Raw genomic sequence first — 20,438 nt, 5'->3', positions numbered from 1 at the left:
TCCACTGGGAATATCGTGATAAGGGGTGAAGCACTATAAATGTAGATATTATCATTTTTTTTACAATAATGCACACCAATTCTACAGCTGAACGTTCTTTTTCTCGTCAAAAGTACTGAGAACTGCTTGTGCACATTCAGAGGGACACGCCCCCAATGGAAAGACTAACCAGGGAACGGTGTCTTGGGCTACACAGAGTACGAGCAATCTCAAGTTTACTCGACATATACCTAATACAAAATAGTTTTCTTGGTTTTCTTTATTTTACTTCGCGTTTCTGCCACTTTTGGCTAATCGCGAAAATGAGTGATGATATGATGAAGGGACACACACACAAAGAACACCCATGTCCAGGCCGGGGCCTCTGATGTAGCCAATCACTCCGCCACGGAGGCCCTCTACAAAATAGGCTTACGGGGAGCTGTGAATTTCTAGGAGGCACTGTTAAACAGATTTAATCTGTCAGAACCTACATCAGCGTTTTTCGCGAAACATGTTGCAGAGGCAGGCTCAATGTAACTGCCTTGAAATGGTTCCAATCAAGCCCGAATGATACCACTAAGAGTGGCTAAAATGTATACAATATCAATTTTCAGATTGTATTATTATTCACTTGGGACTTCAGTGGTTCAATATAAGATAAATCGTCAAAATCATCTTTGTCCATCTTACTCGACAAGAACAATTCTCATAACTACTATTTGTCGTTATTAAAACCACTATTATTACTAGGGAAAGGATTTTAAGGTCGGGAAAGTGAAAAAAAGTTTCTGAAAATGTTTTTAAAAAGGTGCTGATAAAGTGCCTTCATTCAATGCTCTCTTTTTGCGCCTTCTGTATATAATGCGCGCGGACCGCATAGAGAACTGTGATTCTCCCGAATAGGTTTTGTTGAAGTTTGTTTTTTCTCTCGCGGGTTTTGCTACATTATCTTGGGAACTATTTGGGCTGCAATGAATATATTACACCATTTTATAGCTCTCGTTCTGCTGTACAACATGAGACTATAGGATTTTATGTAGCCGGCCCCCATGGCGCAAATTAGCCAAAAGTGGCACAAAAAGCCAAGTAAAATAAATAAAATAAAAATAAAATAGGATTTTATGTAGCTGCTCAAGAAGAGTGAAAAATCATTTATTTTTCTGTCCAATTTTTTTAACAAAAAATGAAAGAAATGGAAGGGAAAAATGTGCTGATAAATGTGCTAGTCTTACAAAAAGGTGCAACAAAGTGTGTTCATTTTACTTGATTTCATGTCCTAAAATACGTACATATCTCAACTCCACAGAGCTCCTTCATAAAGCAGTTTGCATTTCTCTTTATTGTGGGTGCGATATCGATTGTCACTGCAATCTTCTTGTTATGTACAAATGTAAATAAAGAAACGAGCTTCTGCGTAGTCAAATGTTTATCGTTATCGCCTTTGGTGCGAGCGGTCATGCGTTCGATTCCCTGCGGGAGCCCAAAATTTCGGCGTTTACCCAGCGTCCTGAGGACAATTGGGGAACTGCTGGAAAAGAAGTAGCGGACTCTGGTCTCGAAAGCCAGAAAACAGCGGCGACGGGACTCGATCCACTTACCACGCGTCGCTCATTGAAAAATCCGCTCTGGCAGGTTTTGGCCCTTACAGGACTATTGCGTCATGGAGATTAGTCTTAAATAAACAAATAAACTTTGAGAGTTGAAGAAGGTTGCATTAGCTGTGCTCGAGAGAGGGATAAATGCGGGCCGATGTGTGGAGGAGCCCTGTGTGCGATTTACAAAGTGAAAAACATCTTTACTACACAATTACTGATTATTAGAGGAGAAGGTCTAAATATGGGCGAAGGTTTAAATATGGGTTCTGGAGTTATCAGCGCTCTCGGGTGCTGCAGCCTGGCAGAGGCTATTGGAACTGGTTATCTGTCAAGGACAAAGGTTGCGGCGACAAAGGTTGCGGCGCCAATTCGCAAGAGAAAGTTTGTGATTAGTTTCGGCCTTGGACGCTGTTATAGAATTGCGACCTCCGAAAACTTTTTGCAGGTATGTTTTAACTCGGCGTTTTCTGAATTGTCATCTGCTTTGTATAGGTTATGATATTAGCGGTACATAAAACAAATGTGGGCTTTTATAATGTCATGATTTGTTTGTGAAATATGTACCACAGAGAGCGAAAATAAATTGAAGAAGAAAAAGAGCGTGATGGTCTAAATATGGGCTGTGACATAAGGTCTAATGCTGAGATCACATTTCCAACAAATCTTTGGATGTTTTTCTTAATTTCGATTTTTCGCATTCCGCGTGATTTTCAAAACAACAGATTATTCATAAATATGAATTTTATAATGTTTAGCGATAAATGACTGTTTTTTTTAAAAAAAAATTAATTACTTTTTGTGATATTGCCACTAGTAGCCCATATTTAGACCACAAGTTTGAAATACATAATTTTACCATTTTTTGGAAATTACTTTTTTAAAAAAAAAATTGATACCTTCTATACTTTAGCATGATATTACATTTAAGTATATATTTCATAGATATGCATTTGAAAGGCAGGTGCTTGATATTTTATTTTGTTTCCTCCGAAAATGACAAAATAAAAAGAGGAGCCCATATTTAGACCTTTTCCTCTATAGTAAACAATATCATATTGTTGGGGGGAGGGGGGTAGAGAGGATCATCTCAAATGAAACTCAATTCTTTATTTTTTGAAAAGCGGGTATTATTTTCATGGTTTTTATGGTGGTTTCTACATTTCGTATTTATTGAGGAGACAATAGGGGGTGCCCAGCACCTCTGTCACCCCCATGGACACGCCTATGTTTAGAGCTGGTAACAACTTGGGGTTAAAACGTAGCATTATATTCATAGATTAGATTTGGCTATATCAAATTGCACTCCTGTAAAAAAAGCTGTAGATGCAAAAGTGGATGGGGGAGGCCAAGGGGCGGTTCCTCCAAGACAGAGGCAAAAGAGCCCAGTCGCTAAGGGCAGTGAACCCAGCAATCCCTGGAACACAGAAATTAACCGGATCTGTTTATTTTTTCTCCATTTTTCATCTTTCGCCATCTACCGCAAAGTATATGAATATGTAAAAAAAATATATACTAGCATTTAGATGTTAATTTTGTATAGGAAACAAATATATTCTTAATTTCTAATTTTTTACCCCTCCACTTAATTATATAAGACATTGTTTATTAGAATGCATTAATATATTAGAATTTTCAATTTACAAATTTGCACATGTGAACAATCACCACTTAATCACGATGATGGGCTACACAACTGACTGTCCTTTTATACAAATTGAATTGAATGCAAATTTTATTTTCATCTGATTCAACGGAAAAGAGAATAGAGATACATAATACTTCTTTAATATCTAAAGCTACATCTAGGTAAGGGAGGTGCAAATTGGGTGTAAAAATCTAGTATGTTCATCCTGAGTGCTGAAATCTCTAGCTGCAGCTCTTATAAGGAAAAATTTCATTTTCATAAAAACATTTCAACTAGTTTGTAATTTCTTGGCATTTTGAACCAGTTGGTAAAGGAATTTATTTGCGAGTTCATATATAGTGTCAGTACCAGGCCCATAGCTAGAGTCGTTTTCACGTTCAGAAGACACAATGGGCTCTTATGGGCAATGCTTTTCTTATGGGAAATACGAGCGCGCTGTTGTCAAATTTCTGGATTTACAAATTTAGCTTAAGTAAAATCGGTACCTGCAGTTTTGCAGGAAATTTTGTAGAGAATACGATGGTGAACACAAAAAACTGGTAACTTGCTTACATAATTTTAGATAAATTAAAAACGCAAATTTTCCGTGAAAACACAATTTTTACATTGTTTTCATTCCTAACGTTGAAACATGCCGTAAAATTGAAGCATTCATTATTAAAAAAAATGACACTGTTTTTTAATTATCATAGGTGATGGTGGTACTCAGAATTTATCAATACTTTAAAGCATATTCGCATTAAAAAATATTCAAATAAAGTATGTAGAGATTTTTTATATTCGTGCAGTAGAAAATGTCGTCGCTGGCCATTTTTTGTTGTGTAATTCCAAGTAAAAACTTCCAGCGACAAAGTTGTGGAGAAAATAATGAAATTATTTTTTATAACCACTCAAAGGTTCCCAGAAATATTACTTCCATGCATTTGGAGTTTCTTTTTAACCCGAACCGCGCGCGAAGTAAGGAGACGTTGTTTGGCCATCTTGAGCCGACTCACCGCAGCATTCCGGCTATCACCACCAAGTTTTCGAGTTGTTATTTTATTTCCATTCAGTAAAAATATGAACTTCATGCTGTTTGTTATAATAGAATTGAAATTACTTAAATTTAATAATTGACAATTATTTCCAATGCTGCTGTTGTGAGCAACATTAGTGGTGTCGCAAATACACGTTGTTTTCGTTTACATTACTGTCGACATTAATACTGAAATGAAGATCACCTTTCAGTTTCCAACGTACACATAAATTCATAGACATCATATTACCCCTTGAAAGGCTTTCCAACTCGTGACAAAATATGGGGCTTCAAGATAGAAATATGACATGCCTTGCTTGAGTCATTCACGTCTTATCAGTTCACGTGGGCCATAACTCATTTGTTTGTTTGGGTTGCAACTTGAATTTAACCCATGTGCCAGGTTCCCCTTACTTGAGTGAGAGATCTGCTTTGGTCTGTTTAGACTTTTTCCCTCTCCCGAAAAAGTGTTTTCAGTTGTGTGAGCTGTCAGTGATTTTTACTTTTTTAAGTGATTTCTGAAGTGTCATATTCGTGCATTACACTCGCGTGTGTAGTGATCGCAATGGATCATAGTAAAAAGGGTAACTGTAACGTTCACAGTATAATATTAATGTTAATAATTACATATAATTATCATTATATATACAAAAAATGTAACACCTTCATTGTGAAGGAAGGTCATCATTTCCCGGCGACATGAGCTAGCGCTGTATTGGCAACACTGTGCGGTTTTTCCATAAGCGCCGTTGTGTCTTCTGAACGTGAAAACGACTCTAGAATTGATCTCCAGGGGGCTCACAGGTTATCGGGGGACGGAATATTTTACTTCTCTTTAATAAATGGGCTTTGTAGGCCAAGTCCATTTTCGAAAGTTTAACAGTATTAAATGAAGGTAAATTATGTGTGTGTGTGTGTCATGGCCGTAGGCAGGAAAAAAATTCGGGAGGGGTTCATTCATAATTGTTCCCATGGGCGTCGCCAGGAATTTGAATAATAGAAATAATAACAATAATTGTACAATAATAATTAAAATTTCATAATAATAAAACAAATTTATTCCATATTAATACTAACAATAATTATTATTATATTATTGTTATATCCTTGAGGTGGGTTACTCAATCCAACAGATGAGTGAATATCCAGCACAAGTTTTTTTTTGTTATTTTTTTTACGTTTCATACAGTGTGTGCTGAAATGCACAATTATTATACTTCGTCATTAAACTTTAGATACCTTCAAGAGAAAAGCTTTAAAAGTTAGATGAAAATTTTAGTCATAAAGTTTTTGTTGTTTGACTTTAAAATTAAATTTTTGGAATTTTGAAAAGTGTGGAACCAGTTATTCTTTTTAAAAACTTAGCCTGGTGCATGGATTGTAACCTCAATCGCGAACGTAATGCGCTACAAAACTGGAGATCCTAGGTTTGAACTCCTATCAAGGGGGGATTTTCAACTTTATCGGACAGGGAATTTAAAAGCTGGAAAGGGGATTTTGGGACAATCATAAGGGAATCTTCAGTCTATATTCCTTGTGACTCAGGAGCAACACTGGAAACATGACAGCAGAAGTGATAATAGAGAGGTCGCGGGTGGGCTACGATTCCGAGAATAAATCCCGTTTCACTCAACTTTCAGAATTCCAAATGTATGAAAATTCTAGCTCGATCGTTTCAACATTGTCTCCATGTATTTTTGTGATGCTTCGAAAAAAAATTGAAAATTTGTTACAGATTTTGGTTTCTGAACTTCCATTACTCCAACATGTCAGAAGTTTCGGGGGGGGGGGGTTGAACCCTAGAAACCCCCCCTCTAAATACGGCCATCGTGTGTGTGTGTGTGTGTGTGTGTGTGGGAGGGGGTCATCAAGTTAATACAAAACATAAAATTTAGAAATATGCAAATACTAGTTTTTTCTATATCTTATAAAACATCTCTTGAAGCGTTAATTGACTTATACTGACATCACCCCTTACTACACACTCCATGCTACTTTTGATATCATACAAGAAAAAATGCACAATATTTAATCGTAGTGCCTGCAGGACATTCTACCCCTCTCAGAAGCAATACAACTCCTCAAAAATGGGGAGCTGTTGACCTTTGATGCAGATATGGAAGGGGTAGCGAAGGTACAGATAAAGAAGTTCCCTTAAAAAAGAACTTTCTGAAGTCTTAGAGAATCTTCTAGACTTCGGCTCATAAACAAGATGAATGAATGTAATACATGCTGTCTGCATTTTCACTTTTCACTGCAAGCAAATACAAAAAAATAGGTTTACCTAATGATCTAACGTCAAGGGCGCTGACGGCAGTGCCCCCCCCCCCCCCCGGCCCCTGCCTGGCTACGGGCCTGGTCAGTAAATGAATATATTTTACCTTCTACCAAGCTGGAATGTCTTCGCATCATATCTAATATTTCAACAGCATTTCAGGTCTTTATCTTTCCCCACATTTTCGGATCTGTTTCCCACCCCAAAAATCCTGGGTAGAGGGAGATTATTTCCGTAACATCTTTGGCAGTTATGCATTTGAAGCTTCGGAACGAGTCACAACTCTCGAAGCAGCCAATTAACCAAACGAGCCGCTGACGTCATCTCAACCCAGAACCTATCGCTAGGCCCGTTACTCAGGTTCTACACGCCCACTAGGCTCGCTAGACAGACTCGCGCAGTCCGCTGGAGATGTTCCGAAAGTAATTCGACTCTACGTGCCTTATGGGTTCTATAATATTAACAACAGGGACTACTGCAAGAAACCATTTTAACTGGATATGCTTTCTTTTTCTCTAGGCGAGGCCAAAGGGTGAAGGACTGACGCCATACCAAGGGAAGAAGCGCTGCTTTGGCGAGTACAAGTGCCCCAAGTGCAAGAGGAAATGGATGTCGGGGAACAGCTGGGCGAACATGGGCCAGGAATGCATCAAGTGCCACATCAACGTTTATCCCCACAAACAGGTTAGGTTCTCAGTTACATTTTTTCCATAATTTACTTTCACTGTTAGTGAAAAATTTAAAGGGGGGTGTGGGGTCGAGTCCCCCCAGAATAAACAAAGCATTAACCTATAGAGACAGTCACAAAATCTTATTTTGAATAGAACTATATCAGGAGCAGTGGCGTATTTTTAAAATTTGATGTACTTTACCACAATGTTTATTTTTTAGTGTTTATATTTATTACAGATTAATTAGATATAATAGAAATAAAATGCCAACGCAGGCATACAAGTAAGAAGTCCGTCAACTTGAAATTTTCTGGCAATTTCTATGTATATGAAAAAAGATGGTTTACCAGCGGTAAACCAGATAACATGAGAGAATATGCCACTCATCAGTAGCATGCTTAGAGAGGTTGATGAGGGGTATAATTACCATTCGACCCTATTTCATAAAAATAAGGGGGAGGTGGCATTTTTTCCTTCTCCCCTTATGTCAGCCAAGTGTAAATTTCTCCATCACATGTTCTTCATTGTCTTTTCTTTTTATAAAAAATAAAATGTTGACGCCCTAGGATTCAGCCGCCCCCCCCAGCCTACCCCTTGCTATGGGCCTGCATTTGGAATTGCACAAATTGAAAAGATACTGTTATATTCTAACACTTTCAACTTATCGCAAAAATAAGGATGAGTGATGATACAATGAAATTGAGCCCTCTTCACACATAGACTAATTGGGACTGAATCTACATTTTAAAGTGAGGGTCTGAACCATTATGTGCCTCTGCCGGATATTGAACCCAGGACCCTTAATTACAAGGCGACATTACCACCATGCCAAAGAGGTGGAAGGTTTGCTTGATTGGCTTTATTTGACTTTGCTTCTTGTGCCACTTTTGGCTAATTTACGAAGATGGGGATGAACGATGACATGATGAAATTGATGAATGAACACTCACAAACATGCATGCCCAGGCCAAGACTCGAACCTGGGACCCCTGGTATCGTAGCACGAAGTGACAACCCACTCCACCACGGGGGCTGGCGAGGTGGAAGGTATAATAATAATACACACAGTGTATTGTTCATAGACACATAATAATAATATACTATGATTAGTTGGTAGGAAGGACGTATTTAGGGGGCCGACCCCCCCCTCCCCACAAAAGATTTATCAAGTACTAAAATTAAATAATGAAAAATATAGTCGTTTAGCCGTTGTTGTATAATTTCCTCTGAACTTATTGGAAGACAAGGATTATATTGGGATCATAGGGCTTTGAAGGACATGAAGGACATATTTAGGGGGTCCCGACCCCCCCTACCTGAAAGACTTATTAAGTATGAAAATTAAATAATGAAAATACACTCGTTCAGCATTTATTGTAATTTCCTCTGAACTTTTTAGAAGGCAAGGATTATATTGGGATCATACGGCTTTGAATGGCATTACAAAGAAGATTTATGCACACTACTACTCAAAATAATATGCATAAAATTTTAATCAGAAACTTACTTTTCTCCAACTACATGCAACATCATTTTTGTTATTCGATAAATATTCAATTATTCATCTATTTGACATTAATTTCCTTGCAAGGACACTTGCTTTTATGTAAATTATTCCGATCTTAACTACAGGTAAGCTACGTAATTAATATGCACTGTTTATCTCTATTCTTATAGTATTTTTACCTGATCGTGTAATAATAATATAATATTAATTTATGTATTGTAATTAGTATAAATTTGATGTATAATTATTTTAATATAAACATTATTATTATTATTCCTGAGACACTTGGTTCGGACACTCCCCCTCCCACGGAACATATTTTTAGATATGTGCCTGGTTGGTAGATGTAATTAGTTGTGTATATGCATATCAGTAGCAGGCACATAGCCAGGGGTGGGCTCTGGGGGCTGAAGCTCGCCCCCCAAATAAAATTCTGGCTACGGACATGAATATTTTTGAATACTTACTTGATTGCCTTTTTAGTAGTCAGTGCTATGTTTCATCACCCCTTCATGGACTGAACATTCTCTTCTATGTTTTGGAAAAATTGGGCTAAAGGGGTGTTAACAATCCCCACAAAACCTCTTCCTTGGCCACACCAATGTATACAACAGGTATTAAAATGCATAATTGTTCTTCACCTTCATAGCATACTGATTCTTACTTGCAGCGACCTCTGGAGAAACCTGACGGTCTGGATGTGTCTGATCAGTCAAAGGTTCATCCTCAGCACCTATGTGAGAAGTGCAAGACATTGGGGTACTATTGCCGAAGGGTTCAATAAGAGGTAAGAAATGGTTTCTCAGTGTTATGCATGTTGCATGTAAGAGAAGGATTGAATTATTGATGTGGTTTATTTTGACTTTGCTTTTCTGCTAGTCACGAAGATGAGGATGAGTGATGATATGATTCCATGCTCAGGCTCGAAGTCGAACCCCAAATCCCTGGCATTGTAGAATGCTGTGCTAACCACTCTGCCATGGAGGTCAGCATAAAAGGTGGAGGAATTATAAGGTTCAGGAAACTGCGACCACAAACATATTGGAGAAGCATCCAGGTCATCCAGCATCTGGTCATGCCTGACCAGAATTTTAAAAGCCAGCAACAGTAAACTTTTTAATAACTTTCTAATAATATCTTCCATTTCAAAAATCAATATGTATATATATCTATCCCCCTCCTCTCCTGATTTGTTCATTATCCCTTCCCTCCAAAATTCTTAATATAACATTTCTATCACCACCCTTTTTGAAATTGTTATTCAGTTCCTATATTGCAAAAACTTTCGGCACCTTACAACACTAGTGTAAGTAGTGAAGAATGTGGACTTGCATTCCAGCCACAACAGCAGACGATGCGAGTGAAATGGCAACAACAGCCACATGATTTAGTGGCAGGTAGCCAACAGGGTAATGTGCATTTTTGTGCAAAGTAAATTTGCTATTTAAATTAATCAATAACTCCTTTCATACTGATAAGAAAATTTGATTGATTCGAAAGGTTATTTTACATCACTTTTTCTGCCACTTTTGGCAAAACGCGACAATGACGAGGTGTGATGGTGATATGATGAAATTGATGAAGGGACACTCACAAAGAACACCCATGCTGGGATTCGAACATGGATACCCTGGCGTTGTAGCATGCTACGCTACCCATTCAACCATGGAGGTCGGCTGATAATAAATACTAATGGACACATATCAATGGCAGTGTTAATACAGTTAAGTAATATATATTCTCATATTATTCACTGTTCTATTTACAATTTTCATTATATTTTAGTACTCTCGAGAAATTATCAGGAGATGAGATCGAGATTCTTACAAGATTTGCATATCCTCATGTTCACTAAAGGACCAGATCCTGTCTTTACTAATGGTCACAAAACTATATTTTCTTCCTAAATATGCCCCAAGAGGAAGCTACATGGCAAGTATTCTTGCTGCAGAGCTAAGATTCCCAAAGAATTTCTAATTTGATTGTAAAAAAAAAAGTTTTTAATATTGTTTATACCTAATTGTTAACAGAAATGTGTAAAGATTCAGTAGCTCTCTACTGTATTTGTGTGTATTAGGTGCTTTTGAAATGTCCATATTACAACAAAAGCAATACTTAATGATTATGAAATTAATGCACATTTGAGTCTCATAATCTATTTAGTATGTTGTTCTGTATGGTGTAAAGTTAATGTTTTTAGTATTGCAATTTTAAAGAGACAATTGTTTTGTTTACATTTAATCACATGAAGTACTGGTGTCTTTACTTACAATGGAGTCAAGTCATTGAATATCAATCACTTCATCCAATTGTGAACTGAAAATGCATGATGTAAATATTTGTATACCAGGTCAAGTAATGATATGAAATAAATTAGCATATAATATATATATATATATTTCGAAAGGAGTTTTTTCATGAAACTATGCTAACAACAACCACCACCAACTCAGAAATCAGTTTTTTAAAGTTTCAGAAATTACTTTGAAGTATTTTGAAACATTTCCTACTAAACCGGAGAATTACTTTAAGTATGAACTGTTTTTTTTTTAATAACAGGGCTTGACTACATTGTAAGAATTAACAAGTAACATTTCTGCAATTCCACTAGTATTGAACTTCAATGGTACAACCAAAGTGTATTAAATTTTGTACAGATATTGGAAATTTTGCATATTTTGGAAGTTGTTTGGTTAATAAAGATGTAAAGTGTTACGTAATTAATTTTTGTAATGTTTACTAATATGTGCCAATACATGACAGAAAAGAGTATTTTAGAGGAGTAAGTTTGTTTTTGCAGATTTCTTTCAGCTTTTTAGTGCAAACTTCAAATATAACAGTTTGATTGCAACTTGTTTGTTCATTTCAACATGCAAACAGCAACCTAGAAGGCAAGAAGAATCATTCATCATTTTTGTTAATTTGATAATGCCAAACCATAACTCTACAATGTATATTTGTCACTTTGTGCAAAACAAATCACTGGATCTCATATGGTGGATAATCCTCTCAAACCATGAACTCCTACTGCAAAAGGCACTAAATCCATGTTCTTGGCTACAGAATTGTTTAAATTTCTGTTTGGTAGGTGGCAGCACTAACAATACTCTTTTTACAGCTGTATACATAATTTTCACAGCACGGCTTGGAATGGCATAAAAAGGCATGAGAAAGATAAAAAATATAACAAAATCAGAACCAACAAAGTAAAAATTAGCTTTTGCTGCACTTTTGAACTGCAGCAAGCTTAGTAAAGTTCACAATCATTTTGCCAAATAAAATTCCCAGACTTTTCTAGGTGTTTACAGAAACGTTTACAATGATTAGCATGCCAATATATGAATATTAAATGTCTGATTTTGTACGATAATGAAACAAATGAAGTCTATTCAACATTGTTGACAATAAATGAATCAAGATAAAATATTTTTACACAAAATGTCTATAATCCAAAAGCTTATTGGAGAAAAGTGTGAAATGTATTTCCAGATTTTTTAATGTTTTCACAAAATTCCCTGATCAATTTTTTGACTTTTTTTATATTTTGCAGGTAAGTGGAAAACCTTGTACTATCACTTTTTAGCTCTATGGGTTGGGGAAAAAACAATGACTTATAGGGGAATTCCCATTAATTTCCCCATTCCTTTTATTAGCTTCACACACAGGCAGTGCTTGTGCTGCAGCATTTCACACGAAAAGACCTGAAAAAAGGAACTGAGGGCTGTAAGTTGGTTTCCCTGCTGCGAGGTAAATTTAGAAGAGTTATTTATAGCTGATCTGGTATGCAGAGGCAAGGGAACGCTGGTAGCACCTCCAGGCTCTTGAATGCAGTCAGAAAGAAACAACAGCTGATGATTTCATGGGCTTTCATTCCCTACCTTCCAATTTTTATGTTAAAAAGTATCATGCTTGATTTTTGAAAAGTTCATATTTATCCATCATGACTCTTCCAGTCTACCATGAAAGGGCAGCCGTAAAGTTATAGTATTCTGACACATGCATATTTGTACTTAATAAGGGAGAGACGTTTGCATTGCACAGGGTGTTCAGGAAGTCAAGAGCCTGTTTTGTTAAAAATTATTGCATAGCTGTTGTCATGTGTCTTGTTGCTATTTTTACAACAAATTTGCACAGTATTATTTGGTTCTTCAATATGTATGTGAAGAATCTCAAATCACTTTACTGTGCTAAAAAAAAGGAAAGAAAATCGTAGCTAACAATAGATTTTTAGTACAATTTAGTTGTTTTACATTTTACATGTTAAAAAAATTACAAGAAAATTAAACAAAATACACCCCTAAAATTTCCTGACCATCTTGACTGGCATCTAAACCTTTTCCCTCACAGTTTTATAAATAAAATAGTGGGAACAGATAGCATCCGTCACACTGTCAAAAGTATTCACTCCAACATACTTTCTTATGTATGTTTATGCTAGCATCCCACTGCTGCCCTTCTACAAGCAAGCTAGGAAAGTTAGGCTTTATCCTTTTTAATTATGAGTATCAGTTACATTATATGAACTATCTGAAAGAAATCTGCATTAACTGTTGAGAAAATATTTATTTAAAGACTGATAGAGGTAATGAGCTTTTAAGAAAATAACAGCCTTAATTAAATATATATAGTTAGTGAGAGAAATTTTTTAAAAAAATCAAGATATTTTTAAGTTTCAATATGAGGCTCAGCTGTAATATAACATTATTATAATATGTATAATTTTGTACTGAATTTGATGCTGTTTAATATTATTATAACATAGTGAGATTATTATGTAATCATAGCGTGCCTTTAACAAATAAGTGAATTCATATGTGCCATTATATGTACAGTTAAATATGTTTTATGATGTTATGCAAGCAGTGTTGTACGGAATTTCTGTATATTTTGTACTTTTCTAAATGGAATATTGCTGTGTGCACAACGGCTATGGTATTAAAATGTCAGTGTTTTTATAGGACAGTAGAAAGTGATTCTCTTCATGGTTTCAATGCATTTTGAGCCTGTCTAAGTGATATCTTTTTTTAAATGTCTATTCGGGAAAAAAACATTTTTCGAAAAAGTTATTGCCACTCCTAACAGTGCACCAGTGGAATATTTGGTGATCATTACTCAGATTAAATCTGCTTTGAACATTTATCTAATGTGACAGTTTCTTCTAGCGACAGAAGCATAAATTCTTGCCTTGATTATGATGTGTGCAAGAACGATGATGCTTAAACGTCACTGCTTGCAAGATGCATTATTTCTCTATGAACATTCATTAACAATGTGAATAAGTTTCCAATGAGATTATGCAATAACTGTCAATTCCGCTTCACATTTTATCTCCACTGTACTTCAAATAACATTTTTTCTATTTTGTGCATGTGTTGTCTTACTGCGTTGGCACAGTGTTCTCCAGGTGCCAAGAATTGAGACTAAATCCCATGAAACAGAGACTACGATTCATCTTTTGAGAAGAGCTTTAGAAGCATATGGATTTCACATTACACTGATAATGTTCTTTGTGAGAATTTTGTACTCAAAATAAATGTTCAAAGCATGTGAAAGAAGGAGAACAAAATGAAAACATTTAAAGACCTTTTGTTGATTATTGCCAGGGCACATTAGACTTTCACAGCACATAGAGGGCATCAAGACTAACAACTTTTCTTGATAGCATGTGGCCTTATTTCACAACTCGAAACCTTGAAACTGGCATTTTCCATCCTACATGCTCGCAACCATGCTATAGAAATTGAAAGTTGTCACTGGCATTGCTTTTTCGACAATATCTTATGGAAACAGTATCATGGCAGCAGAAACTCCTAAAATCACACATGAGTTGCATACTTTATGTTTTTGCATTACGGCAGAATTTGTAAGTTTTAAGGTGTATTGGTGGCTGTACATACTACAAAAATTTGTCGTTTTCTGACAAAATAGAATTGTTTGTGGCAACCATGAATCTGTGAAGCACGGCTTCATATAAACAGGATAGAAAATGCTGTCTTTTCGAGTTCTTGTAGCATTGAAATGAAATCTCAACAAGCAAACCATTACCGAGAAAACTTGTTGAACTTTGATGTACTCTACATGCTGGGAAAGTTTGTTGGTGCTGTACAGTGGCATCCTGTATGTATTAGGGAAATGCAGACATACCAGTATTGATTAGAATTGAATCAGTGATACTTTCCTAAGTTTGGGTATCTCGTGAGGTATGCCCAAATGCCATCCAAGACTTTCATGAACGCTATCTTGAAAATTATGCAAATTTTGAAAAGAATAGTGGATCTTGTGATTAAATGACAGCTATTTTAATATTCTGATGCAATTGAAAGCAAAACAGGTAAATTAATATAGTATAATTTCAAGACTAAACAACTTTCAATTGTAGCAATGTTCAATGTGTTATTGGCCCAGTCCCCTAATACATGCCCCCCCCCCCCACACACACAATCACTTTCTCTTTCTCTATTGCTCCATTTTGATGCATCAACATTAAAACAAAATGTTCATGTGCCCTTGCACTTAGTCAAAACAGGGTCAGAACAGAAATAACTGTGCAACTTACATTAAACTCTACCTCTCCACTGAATATGAAGTGATAATGCCTTATTGTGCACAATTGATTGCCCAATACAACAAATAAATTAACTACTTTGAATAAACCAAAGTGCCTAAGAAGTATATTTGTGTCTAATGAATTAACTTCATTTGTATATGTTTATTATGATATTGTTCTGTATGTATATCAACTGTCGTTAACAACAAGTACAACCTATTCATGTTGTTTAATAAGTTGAATTATTCTACAGTCTAGTCCATACTAAACTTGAAAGAATATTACCAAAGTGCTTTAAACATACATGGGCAAATCGAAAGGTCTTTGCCACAATTTTTTTTTCAGCTGAAATAATAAACATGCAGTGAAATCAAAATATAGGAATTGTTCTGTGTGCCTTGCACTATTTTTCCACATAGTCACCACAGCGGTTCAGGCATTTGTCCCATTGCACCACTAGTTTCGAGATGCCGCTGTTGTAGAATTCGGACAGTTGATCGTGGAACCACCGAACAGCGGTCTTTGCTTCATAGTCGCAAATGAACCTCTGTTCTTCAGTGGAAACACATGAAAATCACTGGAGGTAAGCTCTGGATTATAAGGTGCATACTCCAGAATCTCCCATTCGAATGACTGAAGTTTGTCGATAACACTTTGCGGCTCATACGACGTGGACGTGTTGAGTACTACAGCCATCTTTGCAAACTGACAGCAGCGCTGTACCACAGGGTAGCCGAGAGTTAACTCTGGCCCATTCCAAGAAAACCCTATTGCATTGAATGCATATCTCGGTTTCTCAATCACACTAATATTTCGGCTGAAATAAAATAGGGGCAAAAACTTTTCGATTTGCCCTCGTATATAAGATTTTGATGGTGGTAGTGGTGTATATTTTATAACTGAATATTACTGTCTGCAGTTGGCAAAAAAGATCATTTCAAAGTGTCAAAGTTGCAAATACTTGCCAGTTGTTTATTAGAATAGTTCTTTAGTTTTTTTTCTCTTATCCTTGAGTGTCTTTTTTTTTTATCCTTGGTTCGAAGACATCCATATTCAAGAGAGAAAACACTGCGATTTCATACTTGGTTGATTGAACCCAGAGTGTTAAAACTGCATGTGGATTTTCCTGTGCACTCTTTATCTGTCTAATTAACACTACTTCCTACGGCTAGATCGGTTCAAAGATAGTGTGCTTAATTCTTGATGTTTTTTTTAAAAATGATTTTAAGACTCCCAGAAAAATATTACTTGTGATGCACTTGCTTGTTTAAAATACCTATATTTTTACATATAGTTTCTTGAAAAATATCTAGTCATACAAGTATGTAAATGAATAAATATGCTACAATGTAGTGAAACATGTAAATGGAAAGACACACCAAACTATTCAAGCAAGTAAATAAAAGTACACTATTAAAAAACATACATTTTCGTTAAAAGTAAACAAAAAAGATCAATCCACACCCTGACCATTTAATATAGCTTCATAATTAATGCAAGAGGCAGAAAAGTAGTGTAAAATAGCCGAAATGGAAATAGAAAATAATCAATCTTGCTCTTAACCAAGCATCAAGCATGCACAGGGAAATCTATATCAAGTGTGTGAAAATAAAAATTAAAAACTTGTCTTCATATTTTGTGTGTTTTTTTACTAACACTTTAAAAAGAGAGAACGTGAACAATAAATTTTATCAATTTACAAATATATATATATATATATATATAAACTGAAGATTTTATTACCCTGTATTTGAGTACCAATAGTACTAATGAAGAAATATTCTATTGCAATATATATGCATGTTTGAATTATATATATATAAGTAATACAAAGGAAAAGTTACCATATAAGATATTATGTATAGAAAGCATTGGGAATATATATTTGAATTGAATTTTTGTGTATTTTGTAACGAAGTAGTTATTGATGTTTTTTTTTAAAAAAAAAACAACTGTATCATTAATAAGTATAGAAGGCTTGAGTTTGATTTGTATAAATTTAGTAGATCTTATGTGCCAGGAAGAAGTATTTCTTTGTCTGTATAAATTGTGGATTCTGTTTAATTCACGTTAGCATTTTTTCTATAAAAATTTAGAATTGTAACCACAATCATTGTATTATGTAGTTTTGGGGAGATAAAGGTATTTCCACAAGTTTAATGTGTGTTGTTACGATTATTGCAATCTTAAATGGAAAAAAAAAATGATTTGAGTATGTGTGTGATTTATTTGACACGGTTTCAGCATATGATAATGCTAGCTGCCGATTGCATTTGGAAACTTTAGCCACATTGCTACTTAGGAGAGAGTCAATACCAGCCGCAGTTTTCCGGAGTTTGTTACTTTCAAGTGTCTGCAAAATCCCATATGATACTTTCACCTAGCCTCAGTGTTTAAATGATAGCTGTTTCAATATTCCACAACAAGAGTCTGGTTAATTGATACCTACAATTGCAGTGGATTACATACATATTAATATTAATTAATATTTTAAAAACTTTTGTTACAATTTTCAATCATTGGTATCTGTTTCTGTGAGAATCAGTATTGGTTCAAAGTGATATTGATTAGGGATAGACACAAAATCCAGATAACGAATATCTGGGTTTCAAATTACCCTATATCCATTTTGGATGCAACAGGTAATCTGGATATCTGGATAATTCGGATAGTACAGATTTGATGAAGAATTTGCAGAAAATCCATACAGTGAAATACAAACATGACAAGTATAGCCAGTAAAACAGATAAACGAAAAAACATCCGGATAATGCACATTCAGATATCTGGACATTTTGCATAATCTGAATATCCAGATATCGGATATTCAGATTGAAAATTATCCGATATGTGGATAAAATTTATCCGGATTTCTGGAATTTGAATTCATTTACAAAACCTACAGGACTGTTCAGAAATTGTTGGATTCAAATCTTTTAGCCTGTAGTGGCAAATAAACTCCTACTGATATTTTCTAATATTGATTCATCCAGATCATTTCAACTCTAGTTAAATGCAATCCATGTTTATATGATTGTATCCTCTCAATTGCAGATAATTTCCAAACATTTCAGAAATGTCTTGTTTGATACTTAACATTATATCAGTAGATATTAACATTCCCTGAATCTTTTAAACTGCTTCCATAAGCCTGTCTAATCTAAGATTGCAATATTTAGTGACATTTTAGCACGTCTTTAGTAAATATAGTTTACCTTTACTCCCTGAAAAATTAAGATTGTAAGTGTGTAAGCTGAATCGAATGGTGCAAGTTAATTTTAAAGTTCAGTCATATGTATATTTATGCACTAACTATGCTTTTATTTCAACTTCTTTGTAATTCAGTGTGTAATGTTCATTTTAGCTGCATGTACATCGAATGGAAAATTATGTTCCATCAAGTTTCAATAATTATACATCTTTGTGATTTACCTGAGAGATTGGAAAGGAAACAACTTGAAAGCAAAGAACTGAAAGTAGAAAATATATTTTTGAAAATGTGTATGTCTATATAATGGAGAGAGAAAACCTCAAAATTTTCAAAGTCACATGACAGTTACAATATGAAAATGAAAACTATGAATTTTCATAATTGTCAAGTGTGTTTATTGTTGGGTAATTCTTTTCGCTGATACATATTAAGCAATGAGATCGATCATTTCACTGATCAATAATGAAATACTGATAAATTTGCTCTTATATCTATAAATTTCAGTTGTTTTTTTTTATAAATTTAAGACACAAAGTTTCTTTTCTGAGCCTAAACCTGTATGGTGGTACTTCTTTGTAATGAATATATTTGGTGATTGATTTGTAACTGATTACACAACAAATAACATTTGAAATAGATAACAATGAAAGGAACATTTTCATTGTTGCACTTCATTTTTGAACCCTTGAATAACTATTGATTTGGTAGAATTCATTATCAATCAGCCTTATCAATATTTTAAGTGTTTATTGTTTATACAAGGAACTTTACATTCCTCTACTGTTGTAAAGTACTGAATTACAATATTAAAAAAAATCTACTCTGGGTAGTAAATATGATTAATATTGACGCAAGGTGTCAAAATATTCATAAATTTTATGCTTCACAATTTTCCTCTTATCTTTATATAGAATTGCATACAACTTTAGATAAGTCATAGGATAAAATTAAAATTTGATTCCATGAAAACAGTTGGGTCTTTTGATGTTTAATTCAATTTTCTCAGGTAGATCTTGTCGAGGACGAAATCTAATGATGTGTACTCTTTTCGAACAAGTTGGCCATATTTAGGTAAAACAAATTCCTAGGACTGCATTCCAGGGAACCTCATGTTTATAGCCTCAGGAATGTAAATTAGATAATAGCTAAAGATAATATATTAAGGTGATCTGATGCCTGTTCTGAGTTTGATGCAGGCACTTGTATATAATTCTCGAAATGAGAGTAGGTTTTCTTAATATAGTAATATAACTATCCAAGTATCATTCCTTTCAACTTATTTCATTACGAGATGAACAATTTGTTCAAATAAGTTTACAGTGTAAACTTGGCCAACTTACACAAAAAAAAAGAAAAAAATATGCAGCTAATTTTTCTAATTTCTTGTTTATTTGTGGAAGAATGAACATTTATTTATCAGTTTTGAAACTGTCTGGGAAAAAAAAACTTATATTATGCATGGTTTAAGTATTGTACTTTATGTGTACTTATTTTTATTGCGAACAACTGTATATGTTCTGGAAGCACAGTATTGTAGGAAATCGAAATATAGATCTTATATCATACTTTTCCGATTAATGTCTACGGTTCTTTTTTGTGTGTGCTGATATTTGATATCTGTTAGTTTCTAATGATGTGTTTTTGAATTTTGTTTCGGTAATAAATTGCTTTGTTCACTCTGAGTTATTTTTTTTATAAAAACTTGGAACCTGTTTCCTGCACTTGACTGTTTGTGGGTGGGTGTGAGAGGGCTTTGTAAAGAATCTGCTTTCCAAAGCAGTGATTTATTCAGGTAATTGGCAGTAGTCCTTACAATAGAAAACATTGCGAAAATCTTAAATATGTCTGAAAGAAGTGGAATTGACTGACATTGATTGACTGAAATAAAAAAAAAGACTTAGGCTATTTGCACCAGTCGCATTATATGGGGCCAAGCCCTCACCACAACTAAAATTAACATGTGTCTCCAAGGATTAAAATCTTCTTACCC

At 34.8% G+C, this 20,438-nt stretch overlaps 1 protein-coding gene across 1 annotated transcript in view; it reads left to right on the top strand.

Moving 5' to 3' along the window:
• The window catches only part of LOC146000445 (zinc finger CCHC domain-containing protein 24-like), a 152,958-nt gene extending 132,828 nt beyond the window's left edge, over positions 1 to 20,130 (top strand). The window contains exons 4-6 of the mRNA XM_083138091.1: positions 7,032 to 7,196; positions 9,361 to 9,477; positions 10,476 to 20,130. Of these exons, the coding sequence (XP_082994217.1) occupies positions 7,032 to 7,196; positions 9,361 to 9,474 (279 nt within the window). The 3' untranslated portion in view covers positions 9,475 to 9,477; positions 10,476 to 20,130. The remainder of the gene's footprint in view (positions 1 to 7,031; positions 7,197 to 9,360; positions 9,478 to 10,475) is intronic.
• Positions 20,131 to 20,438: the final 308 nt, after the last annotated feature.

The sequence above is a fragment of the Lepisma saccharinum genome, chromosome 16, assembly GCF_977018435.1.
Source record: "Lepisma saccharinum chromosome 16, izLepSacc3.1, whole genome shotgun sequence".
In the NCBI taxonomy this organism is placed as follows: Eukaryota; Metazoa; Arthropoda; class Insecta; order Zygentoma; family Lepismatidae; genus Lepisma; species Lepisma saccharinum.
This window is presented reverse-complemented; position numbering and strand designations above follow the sequence as displayed.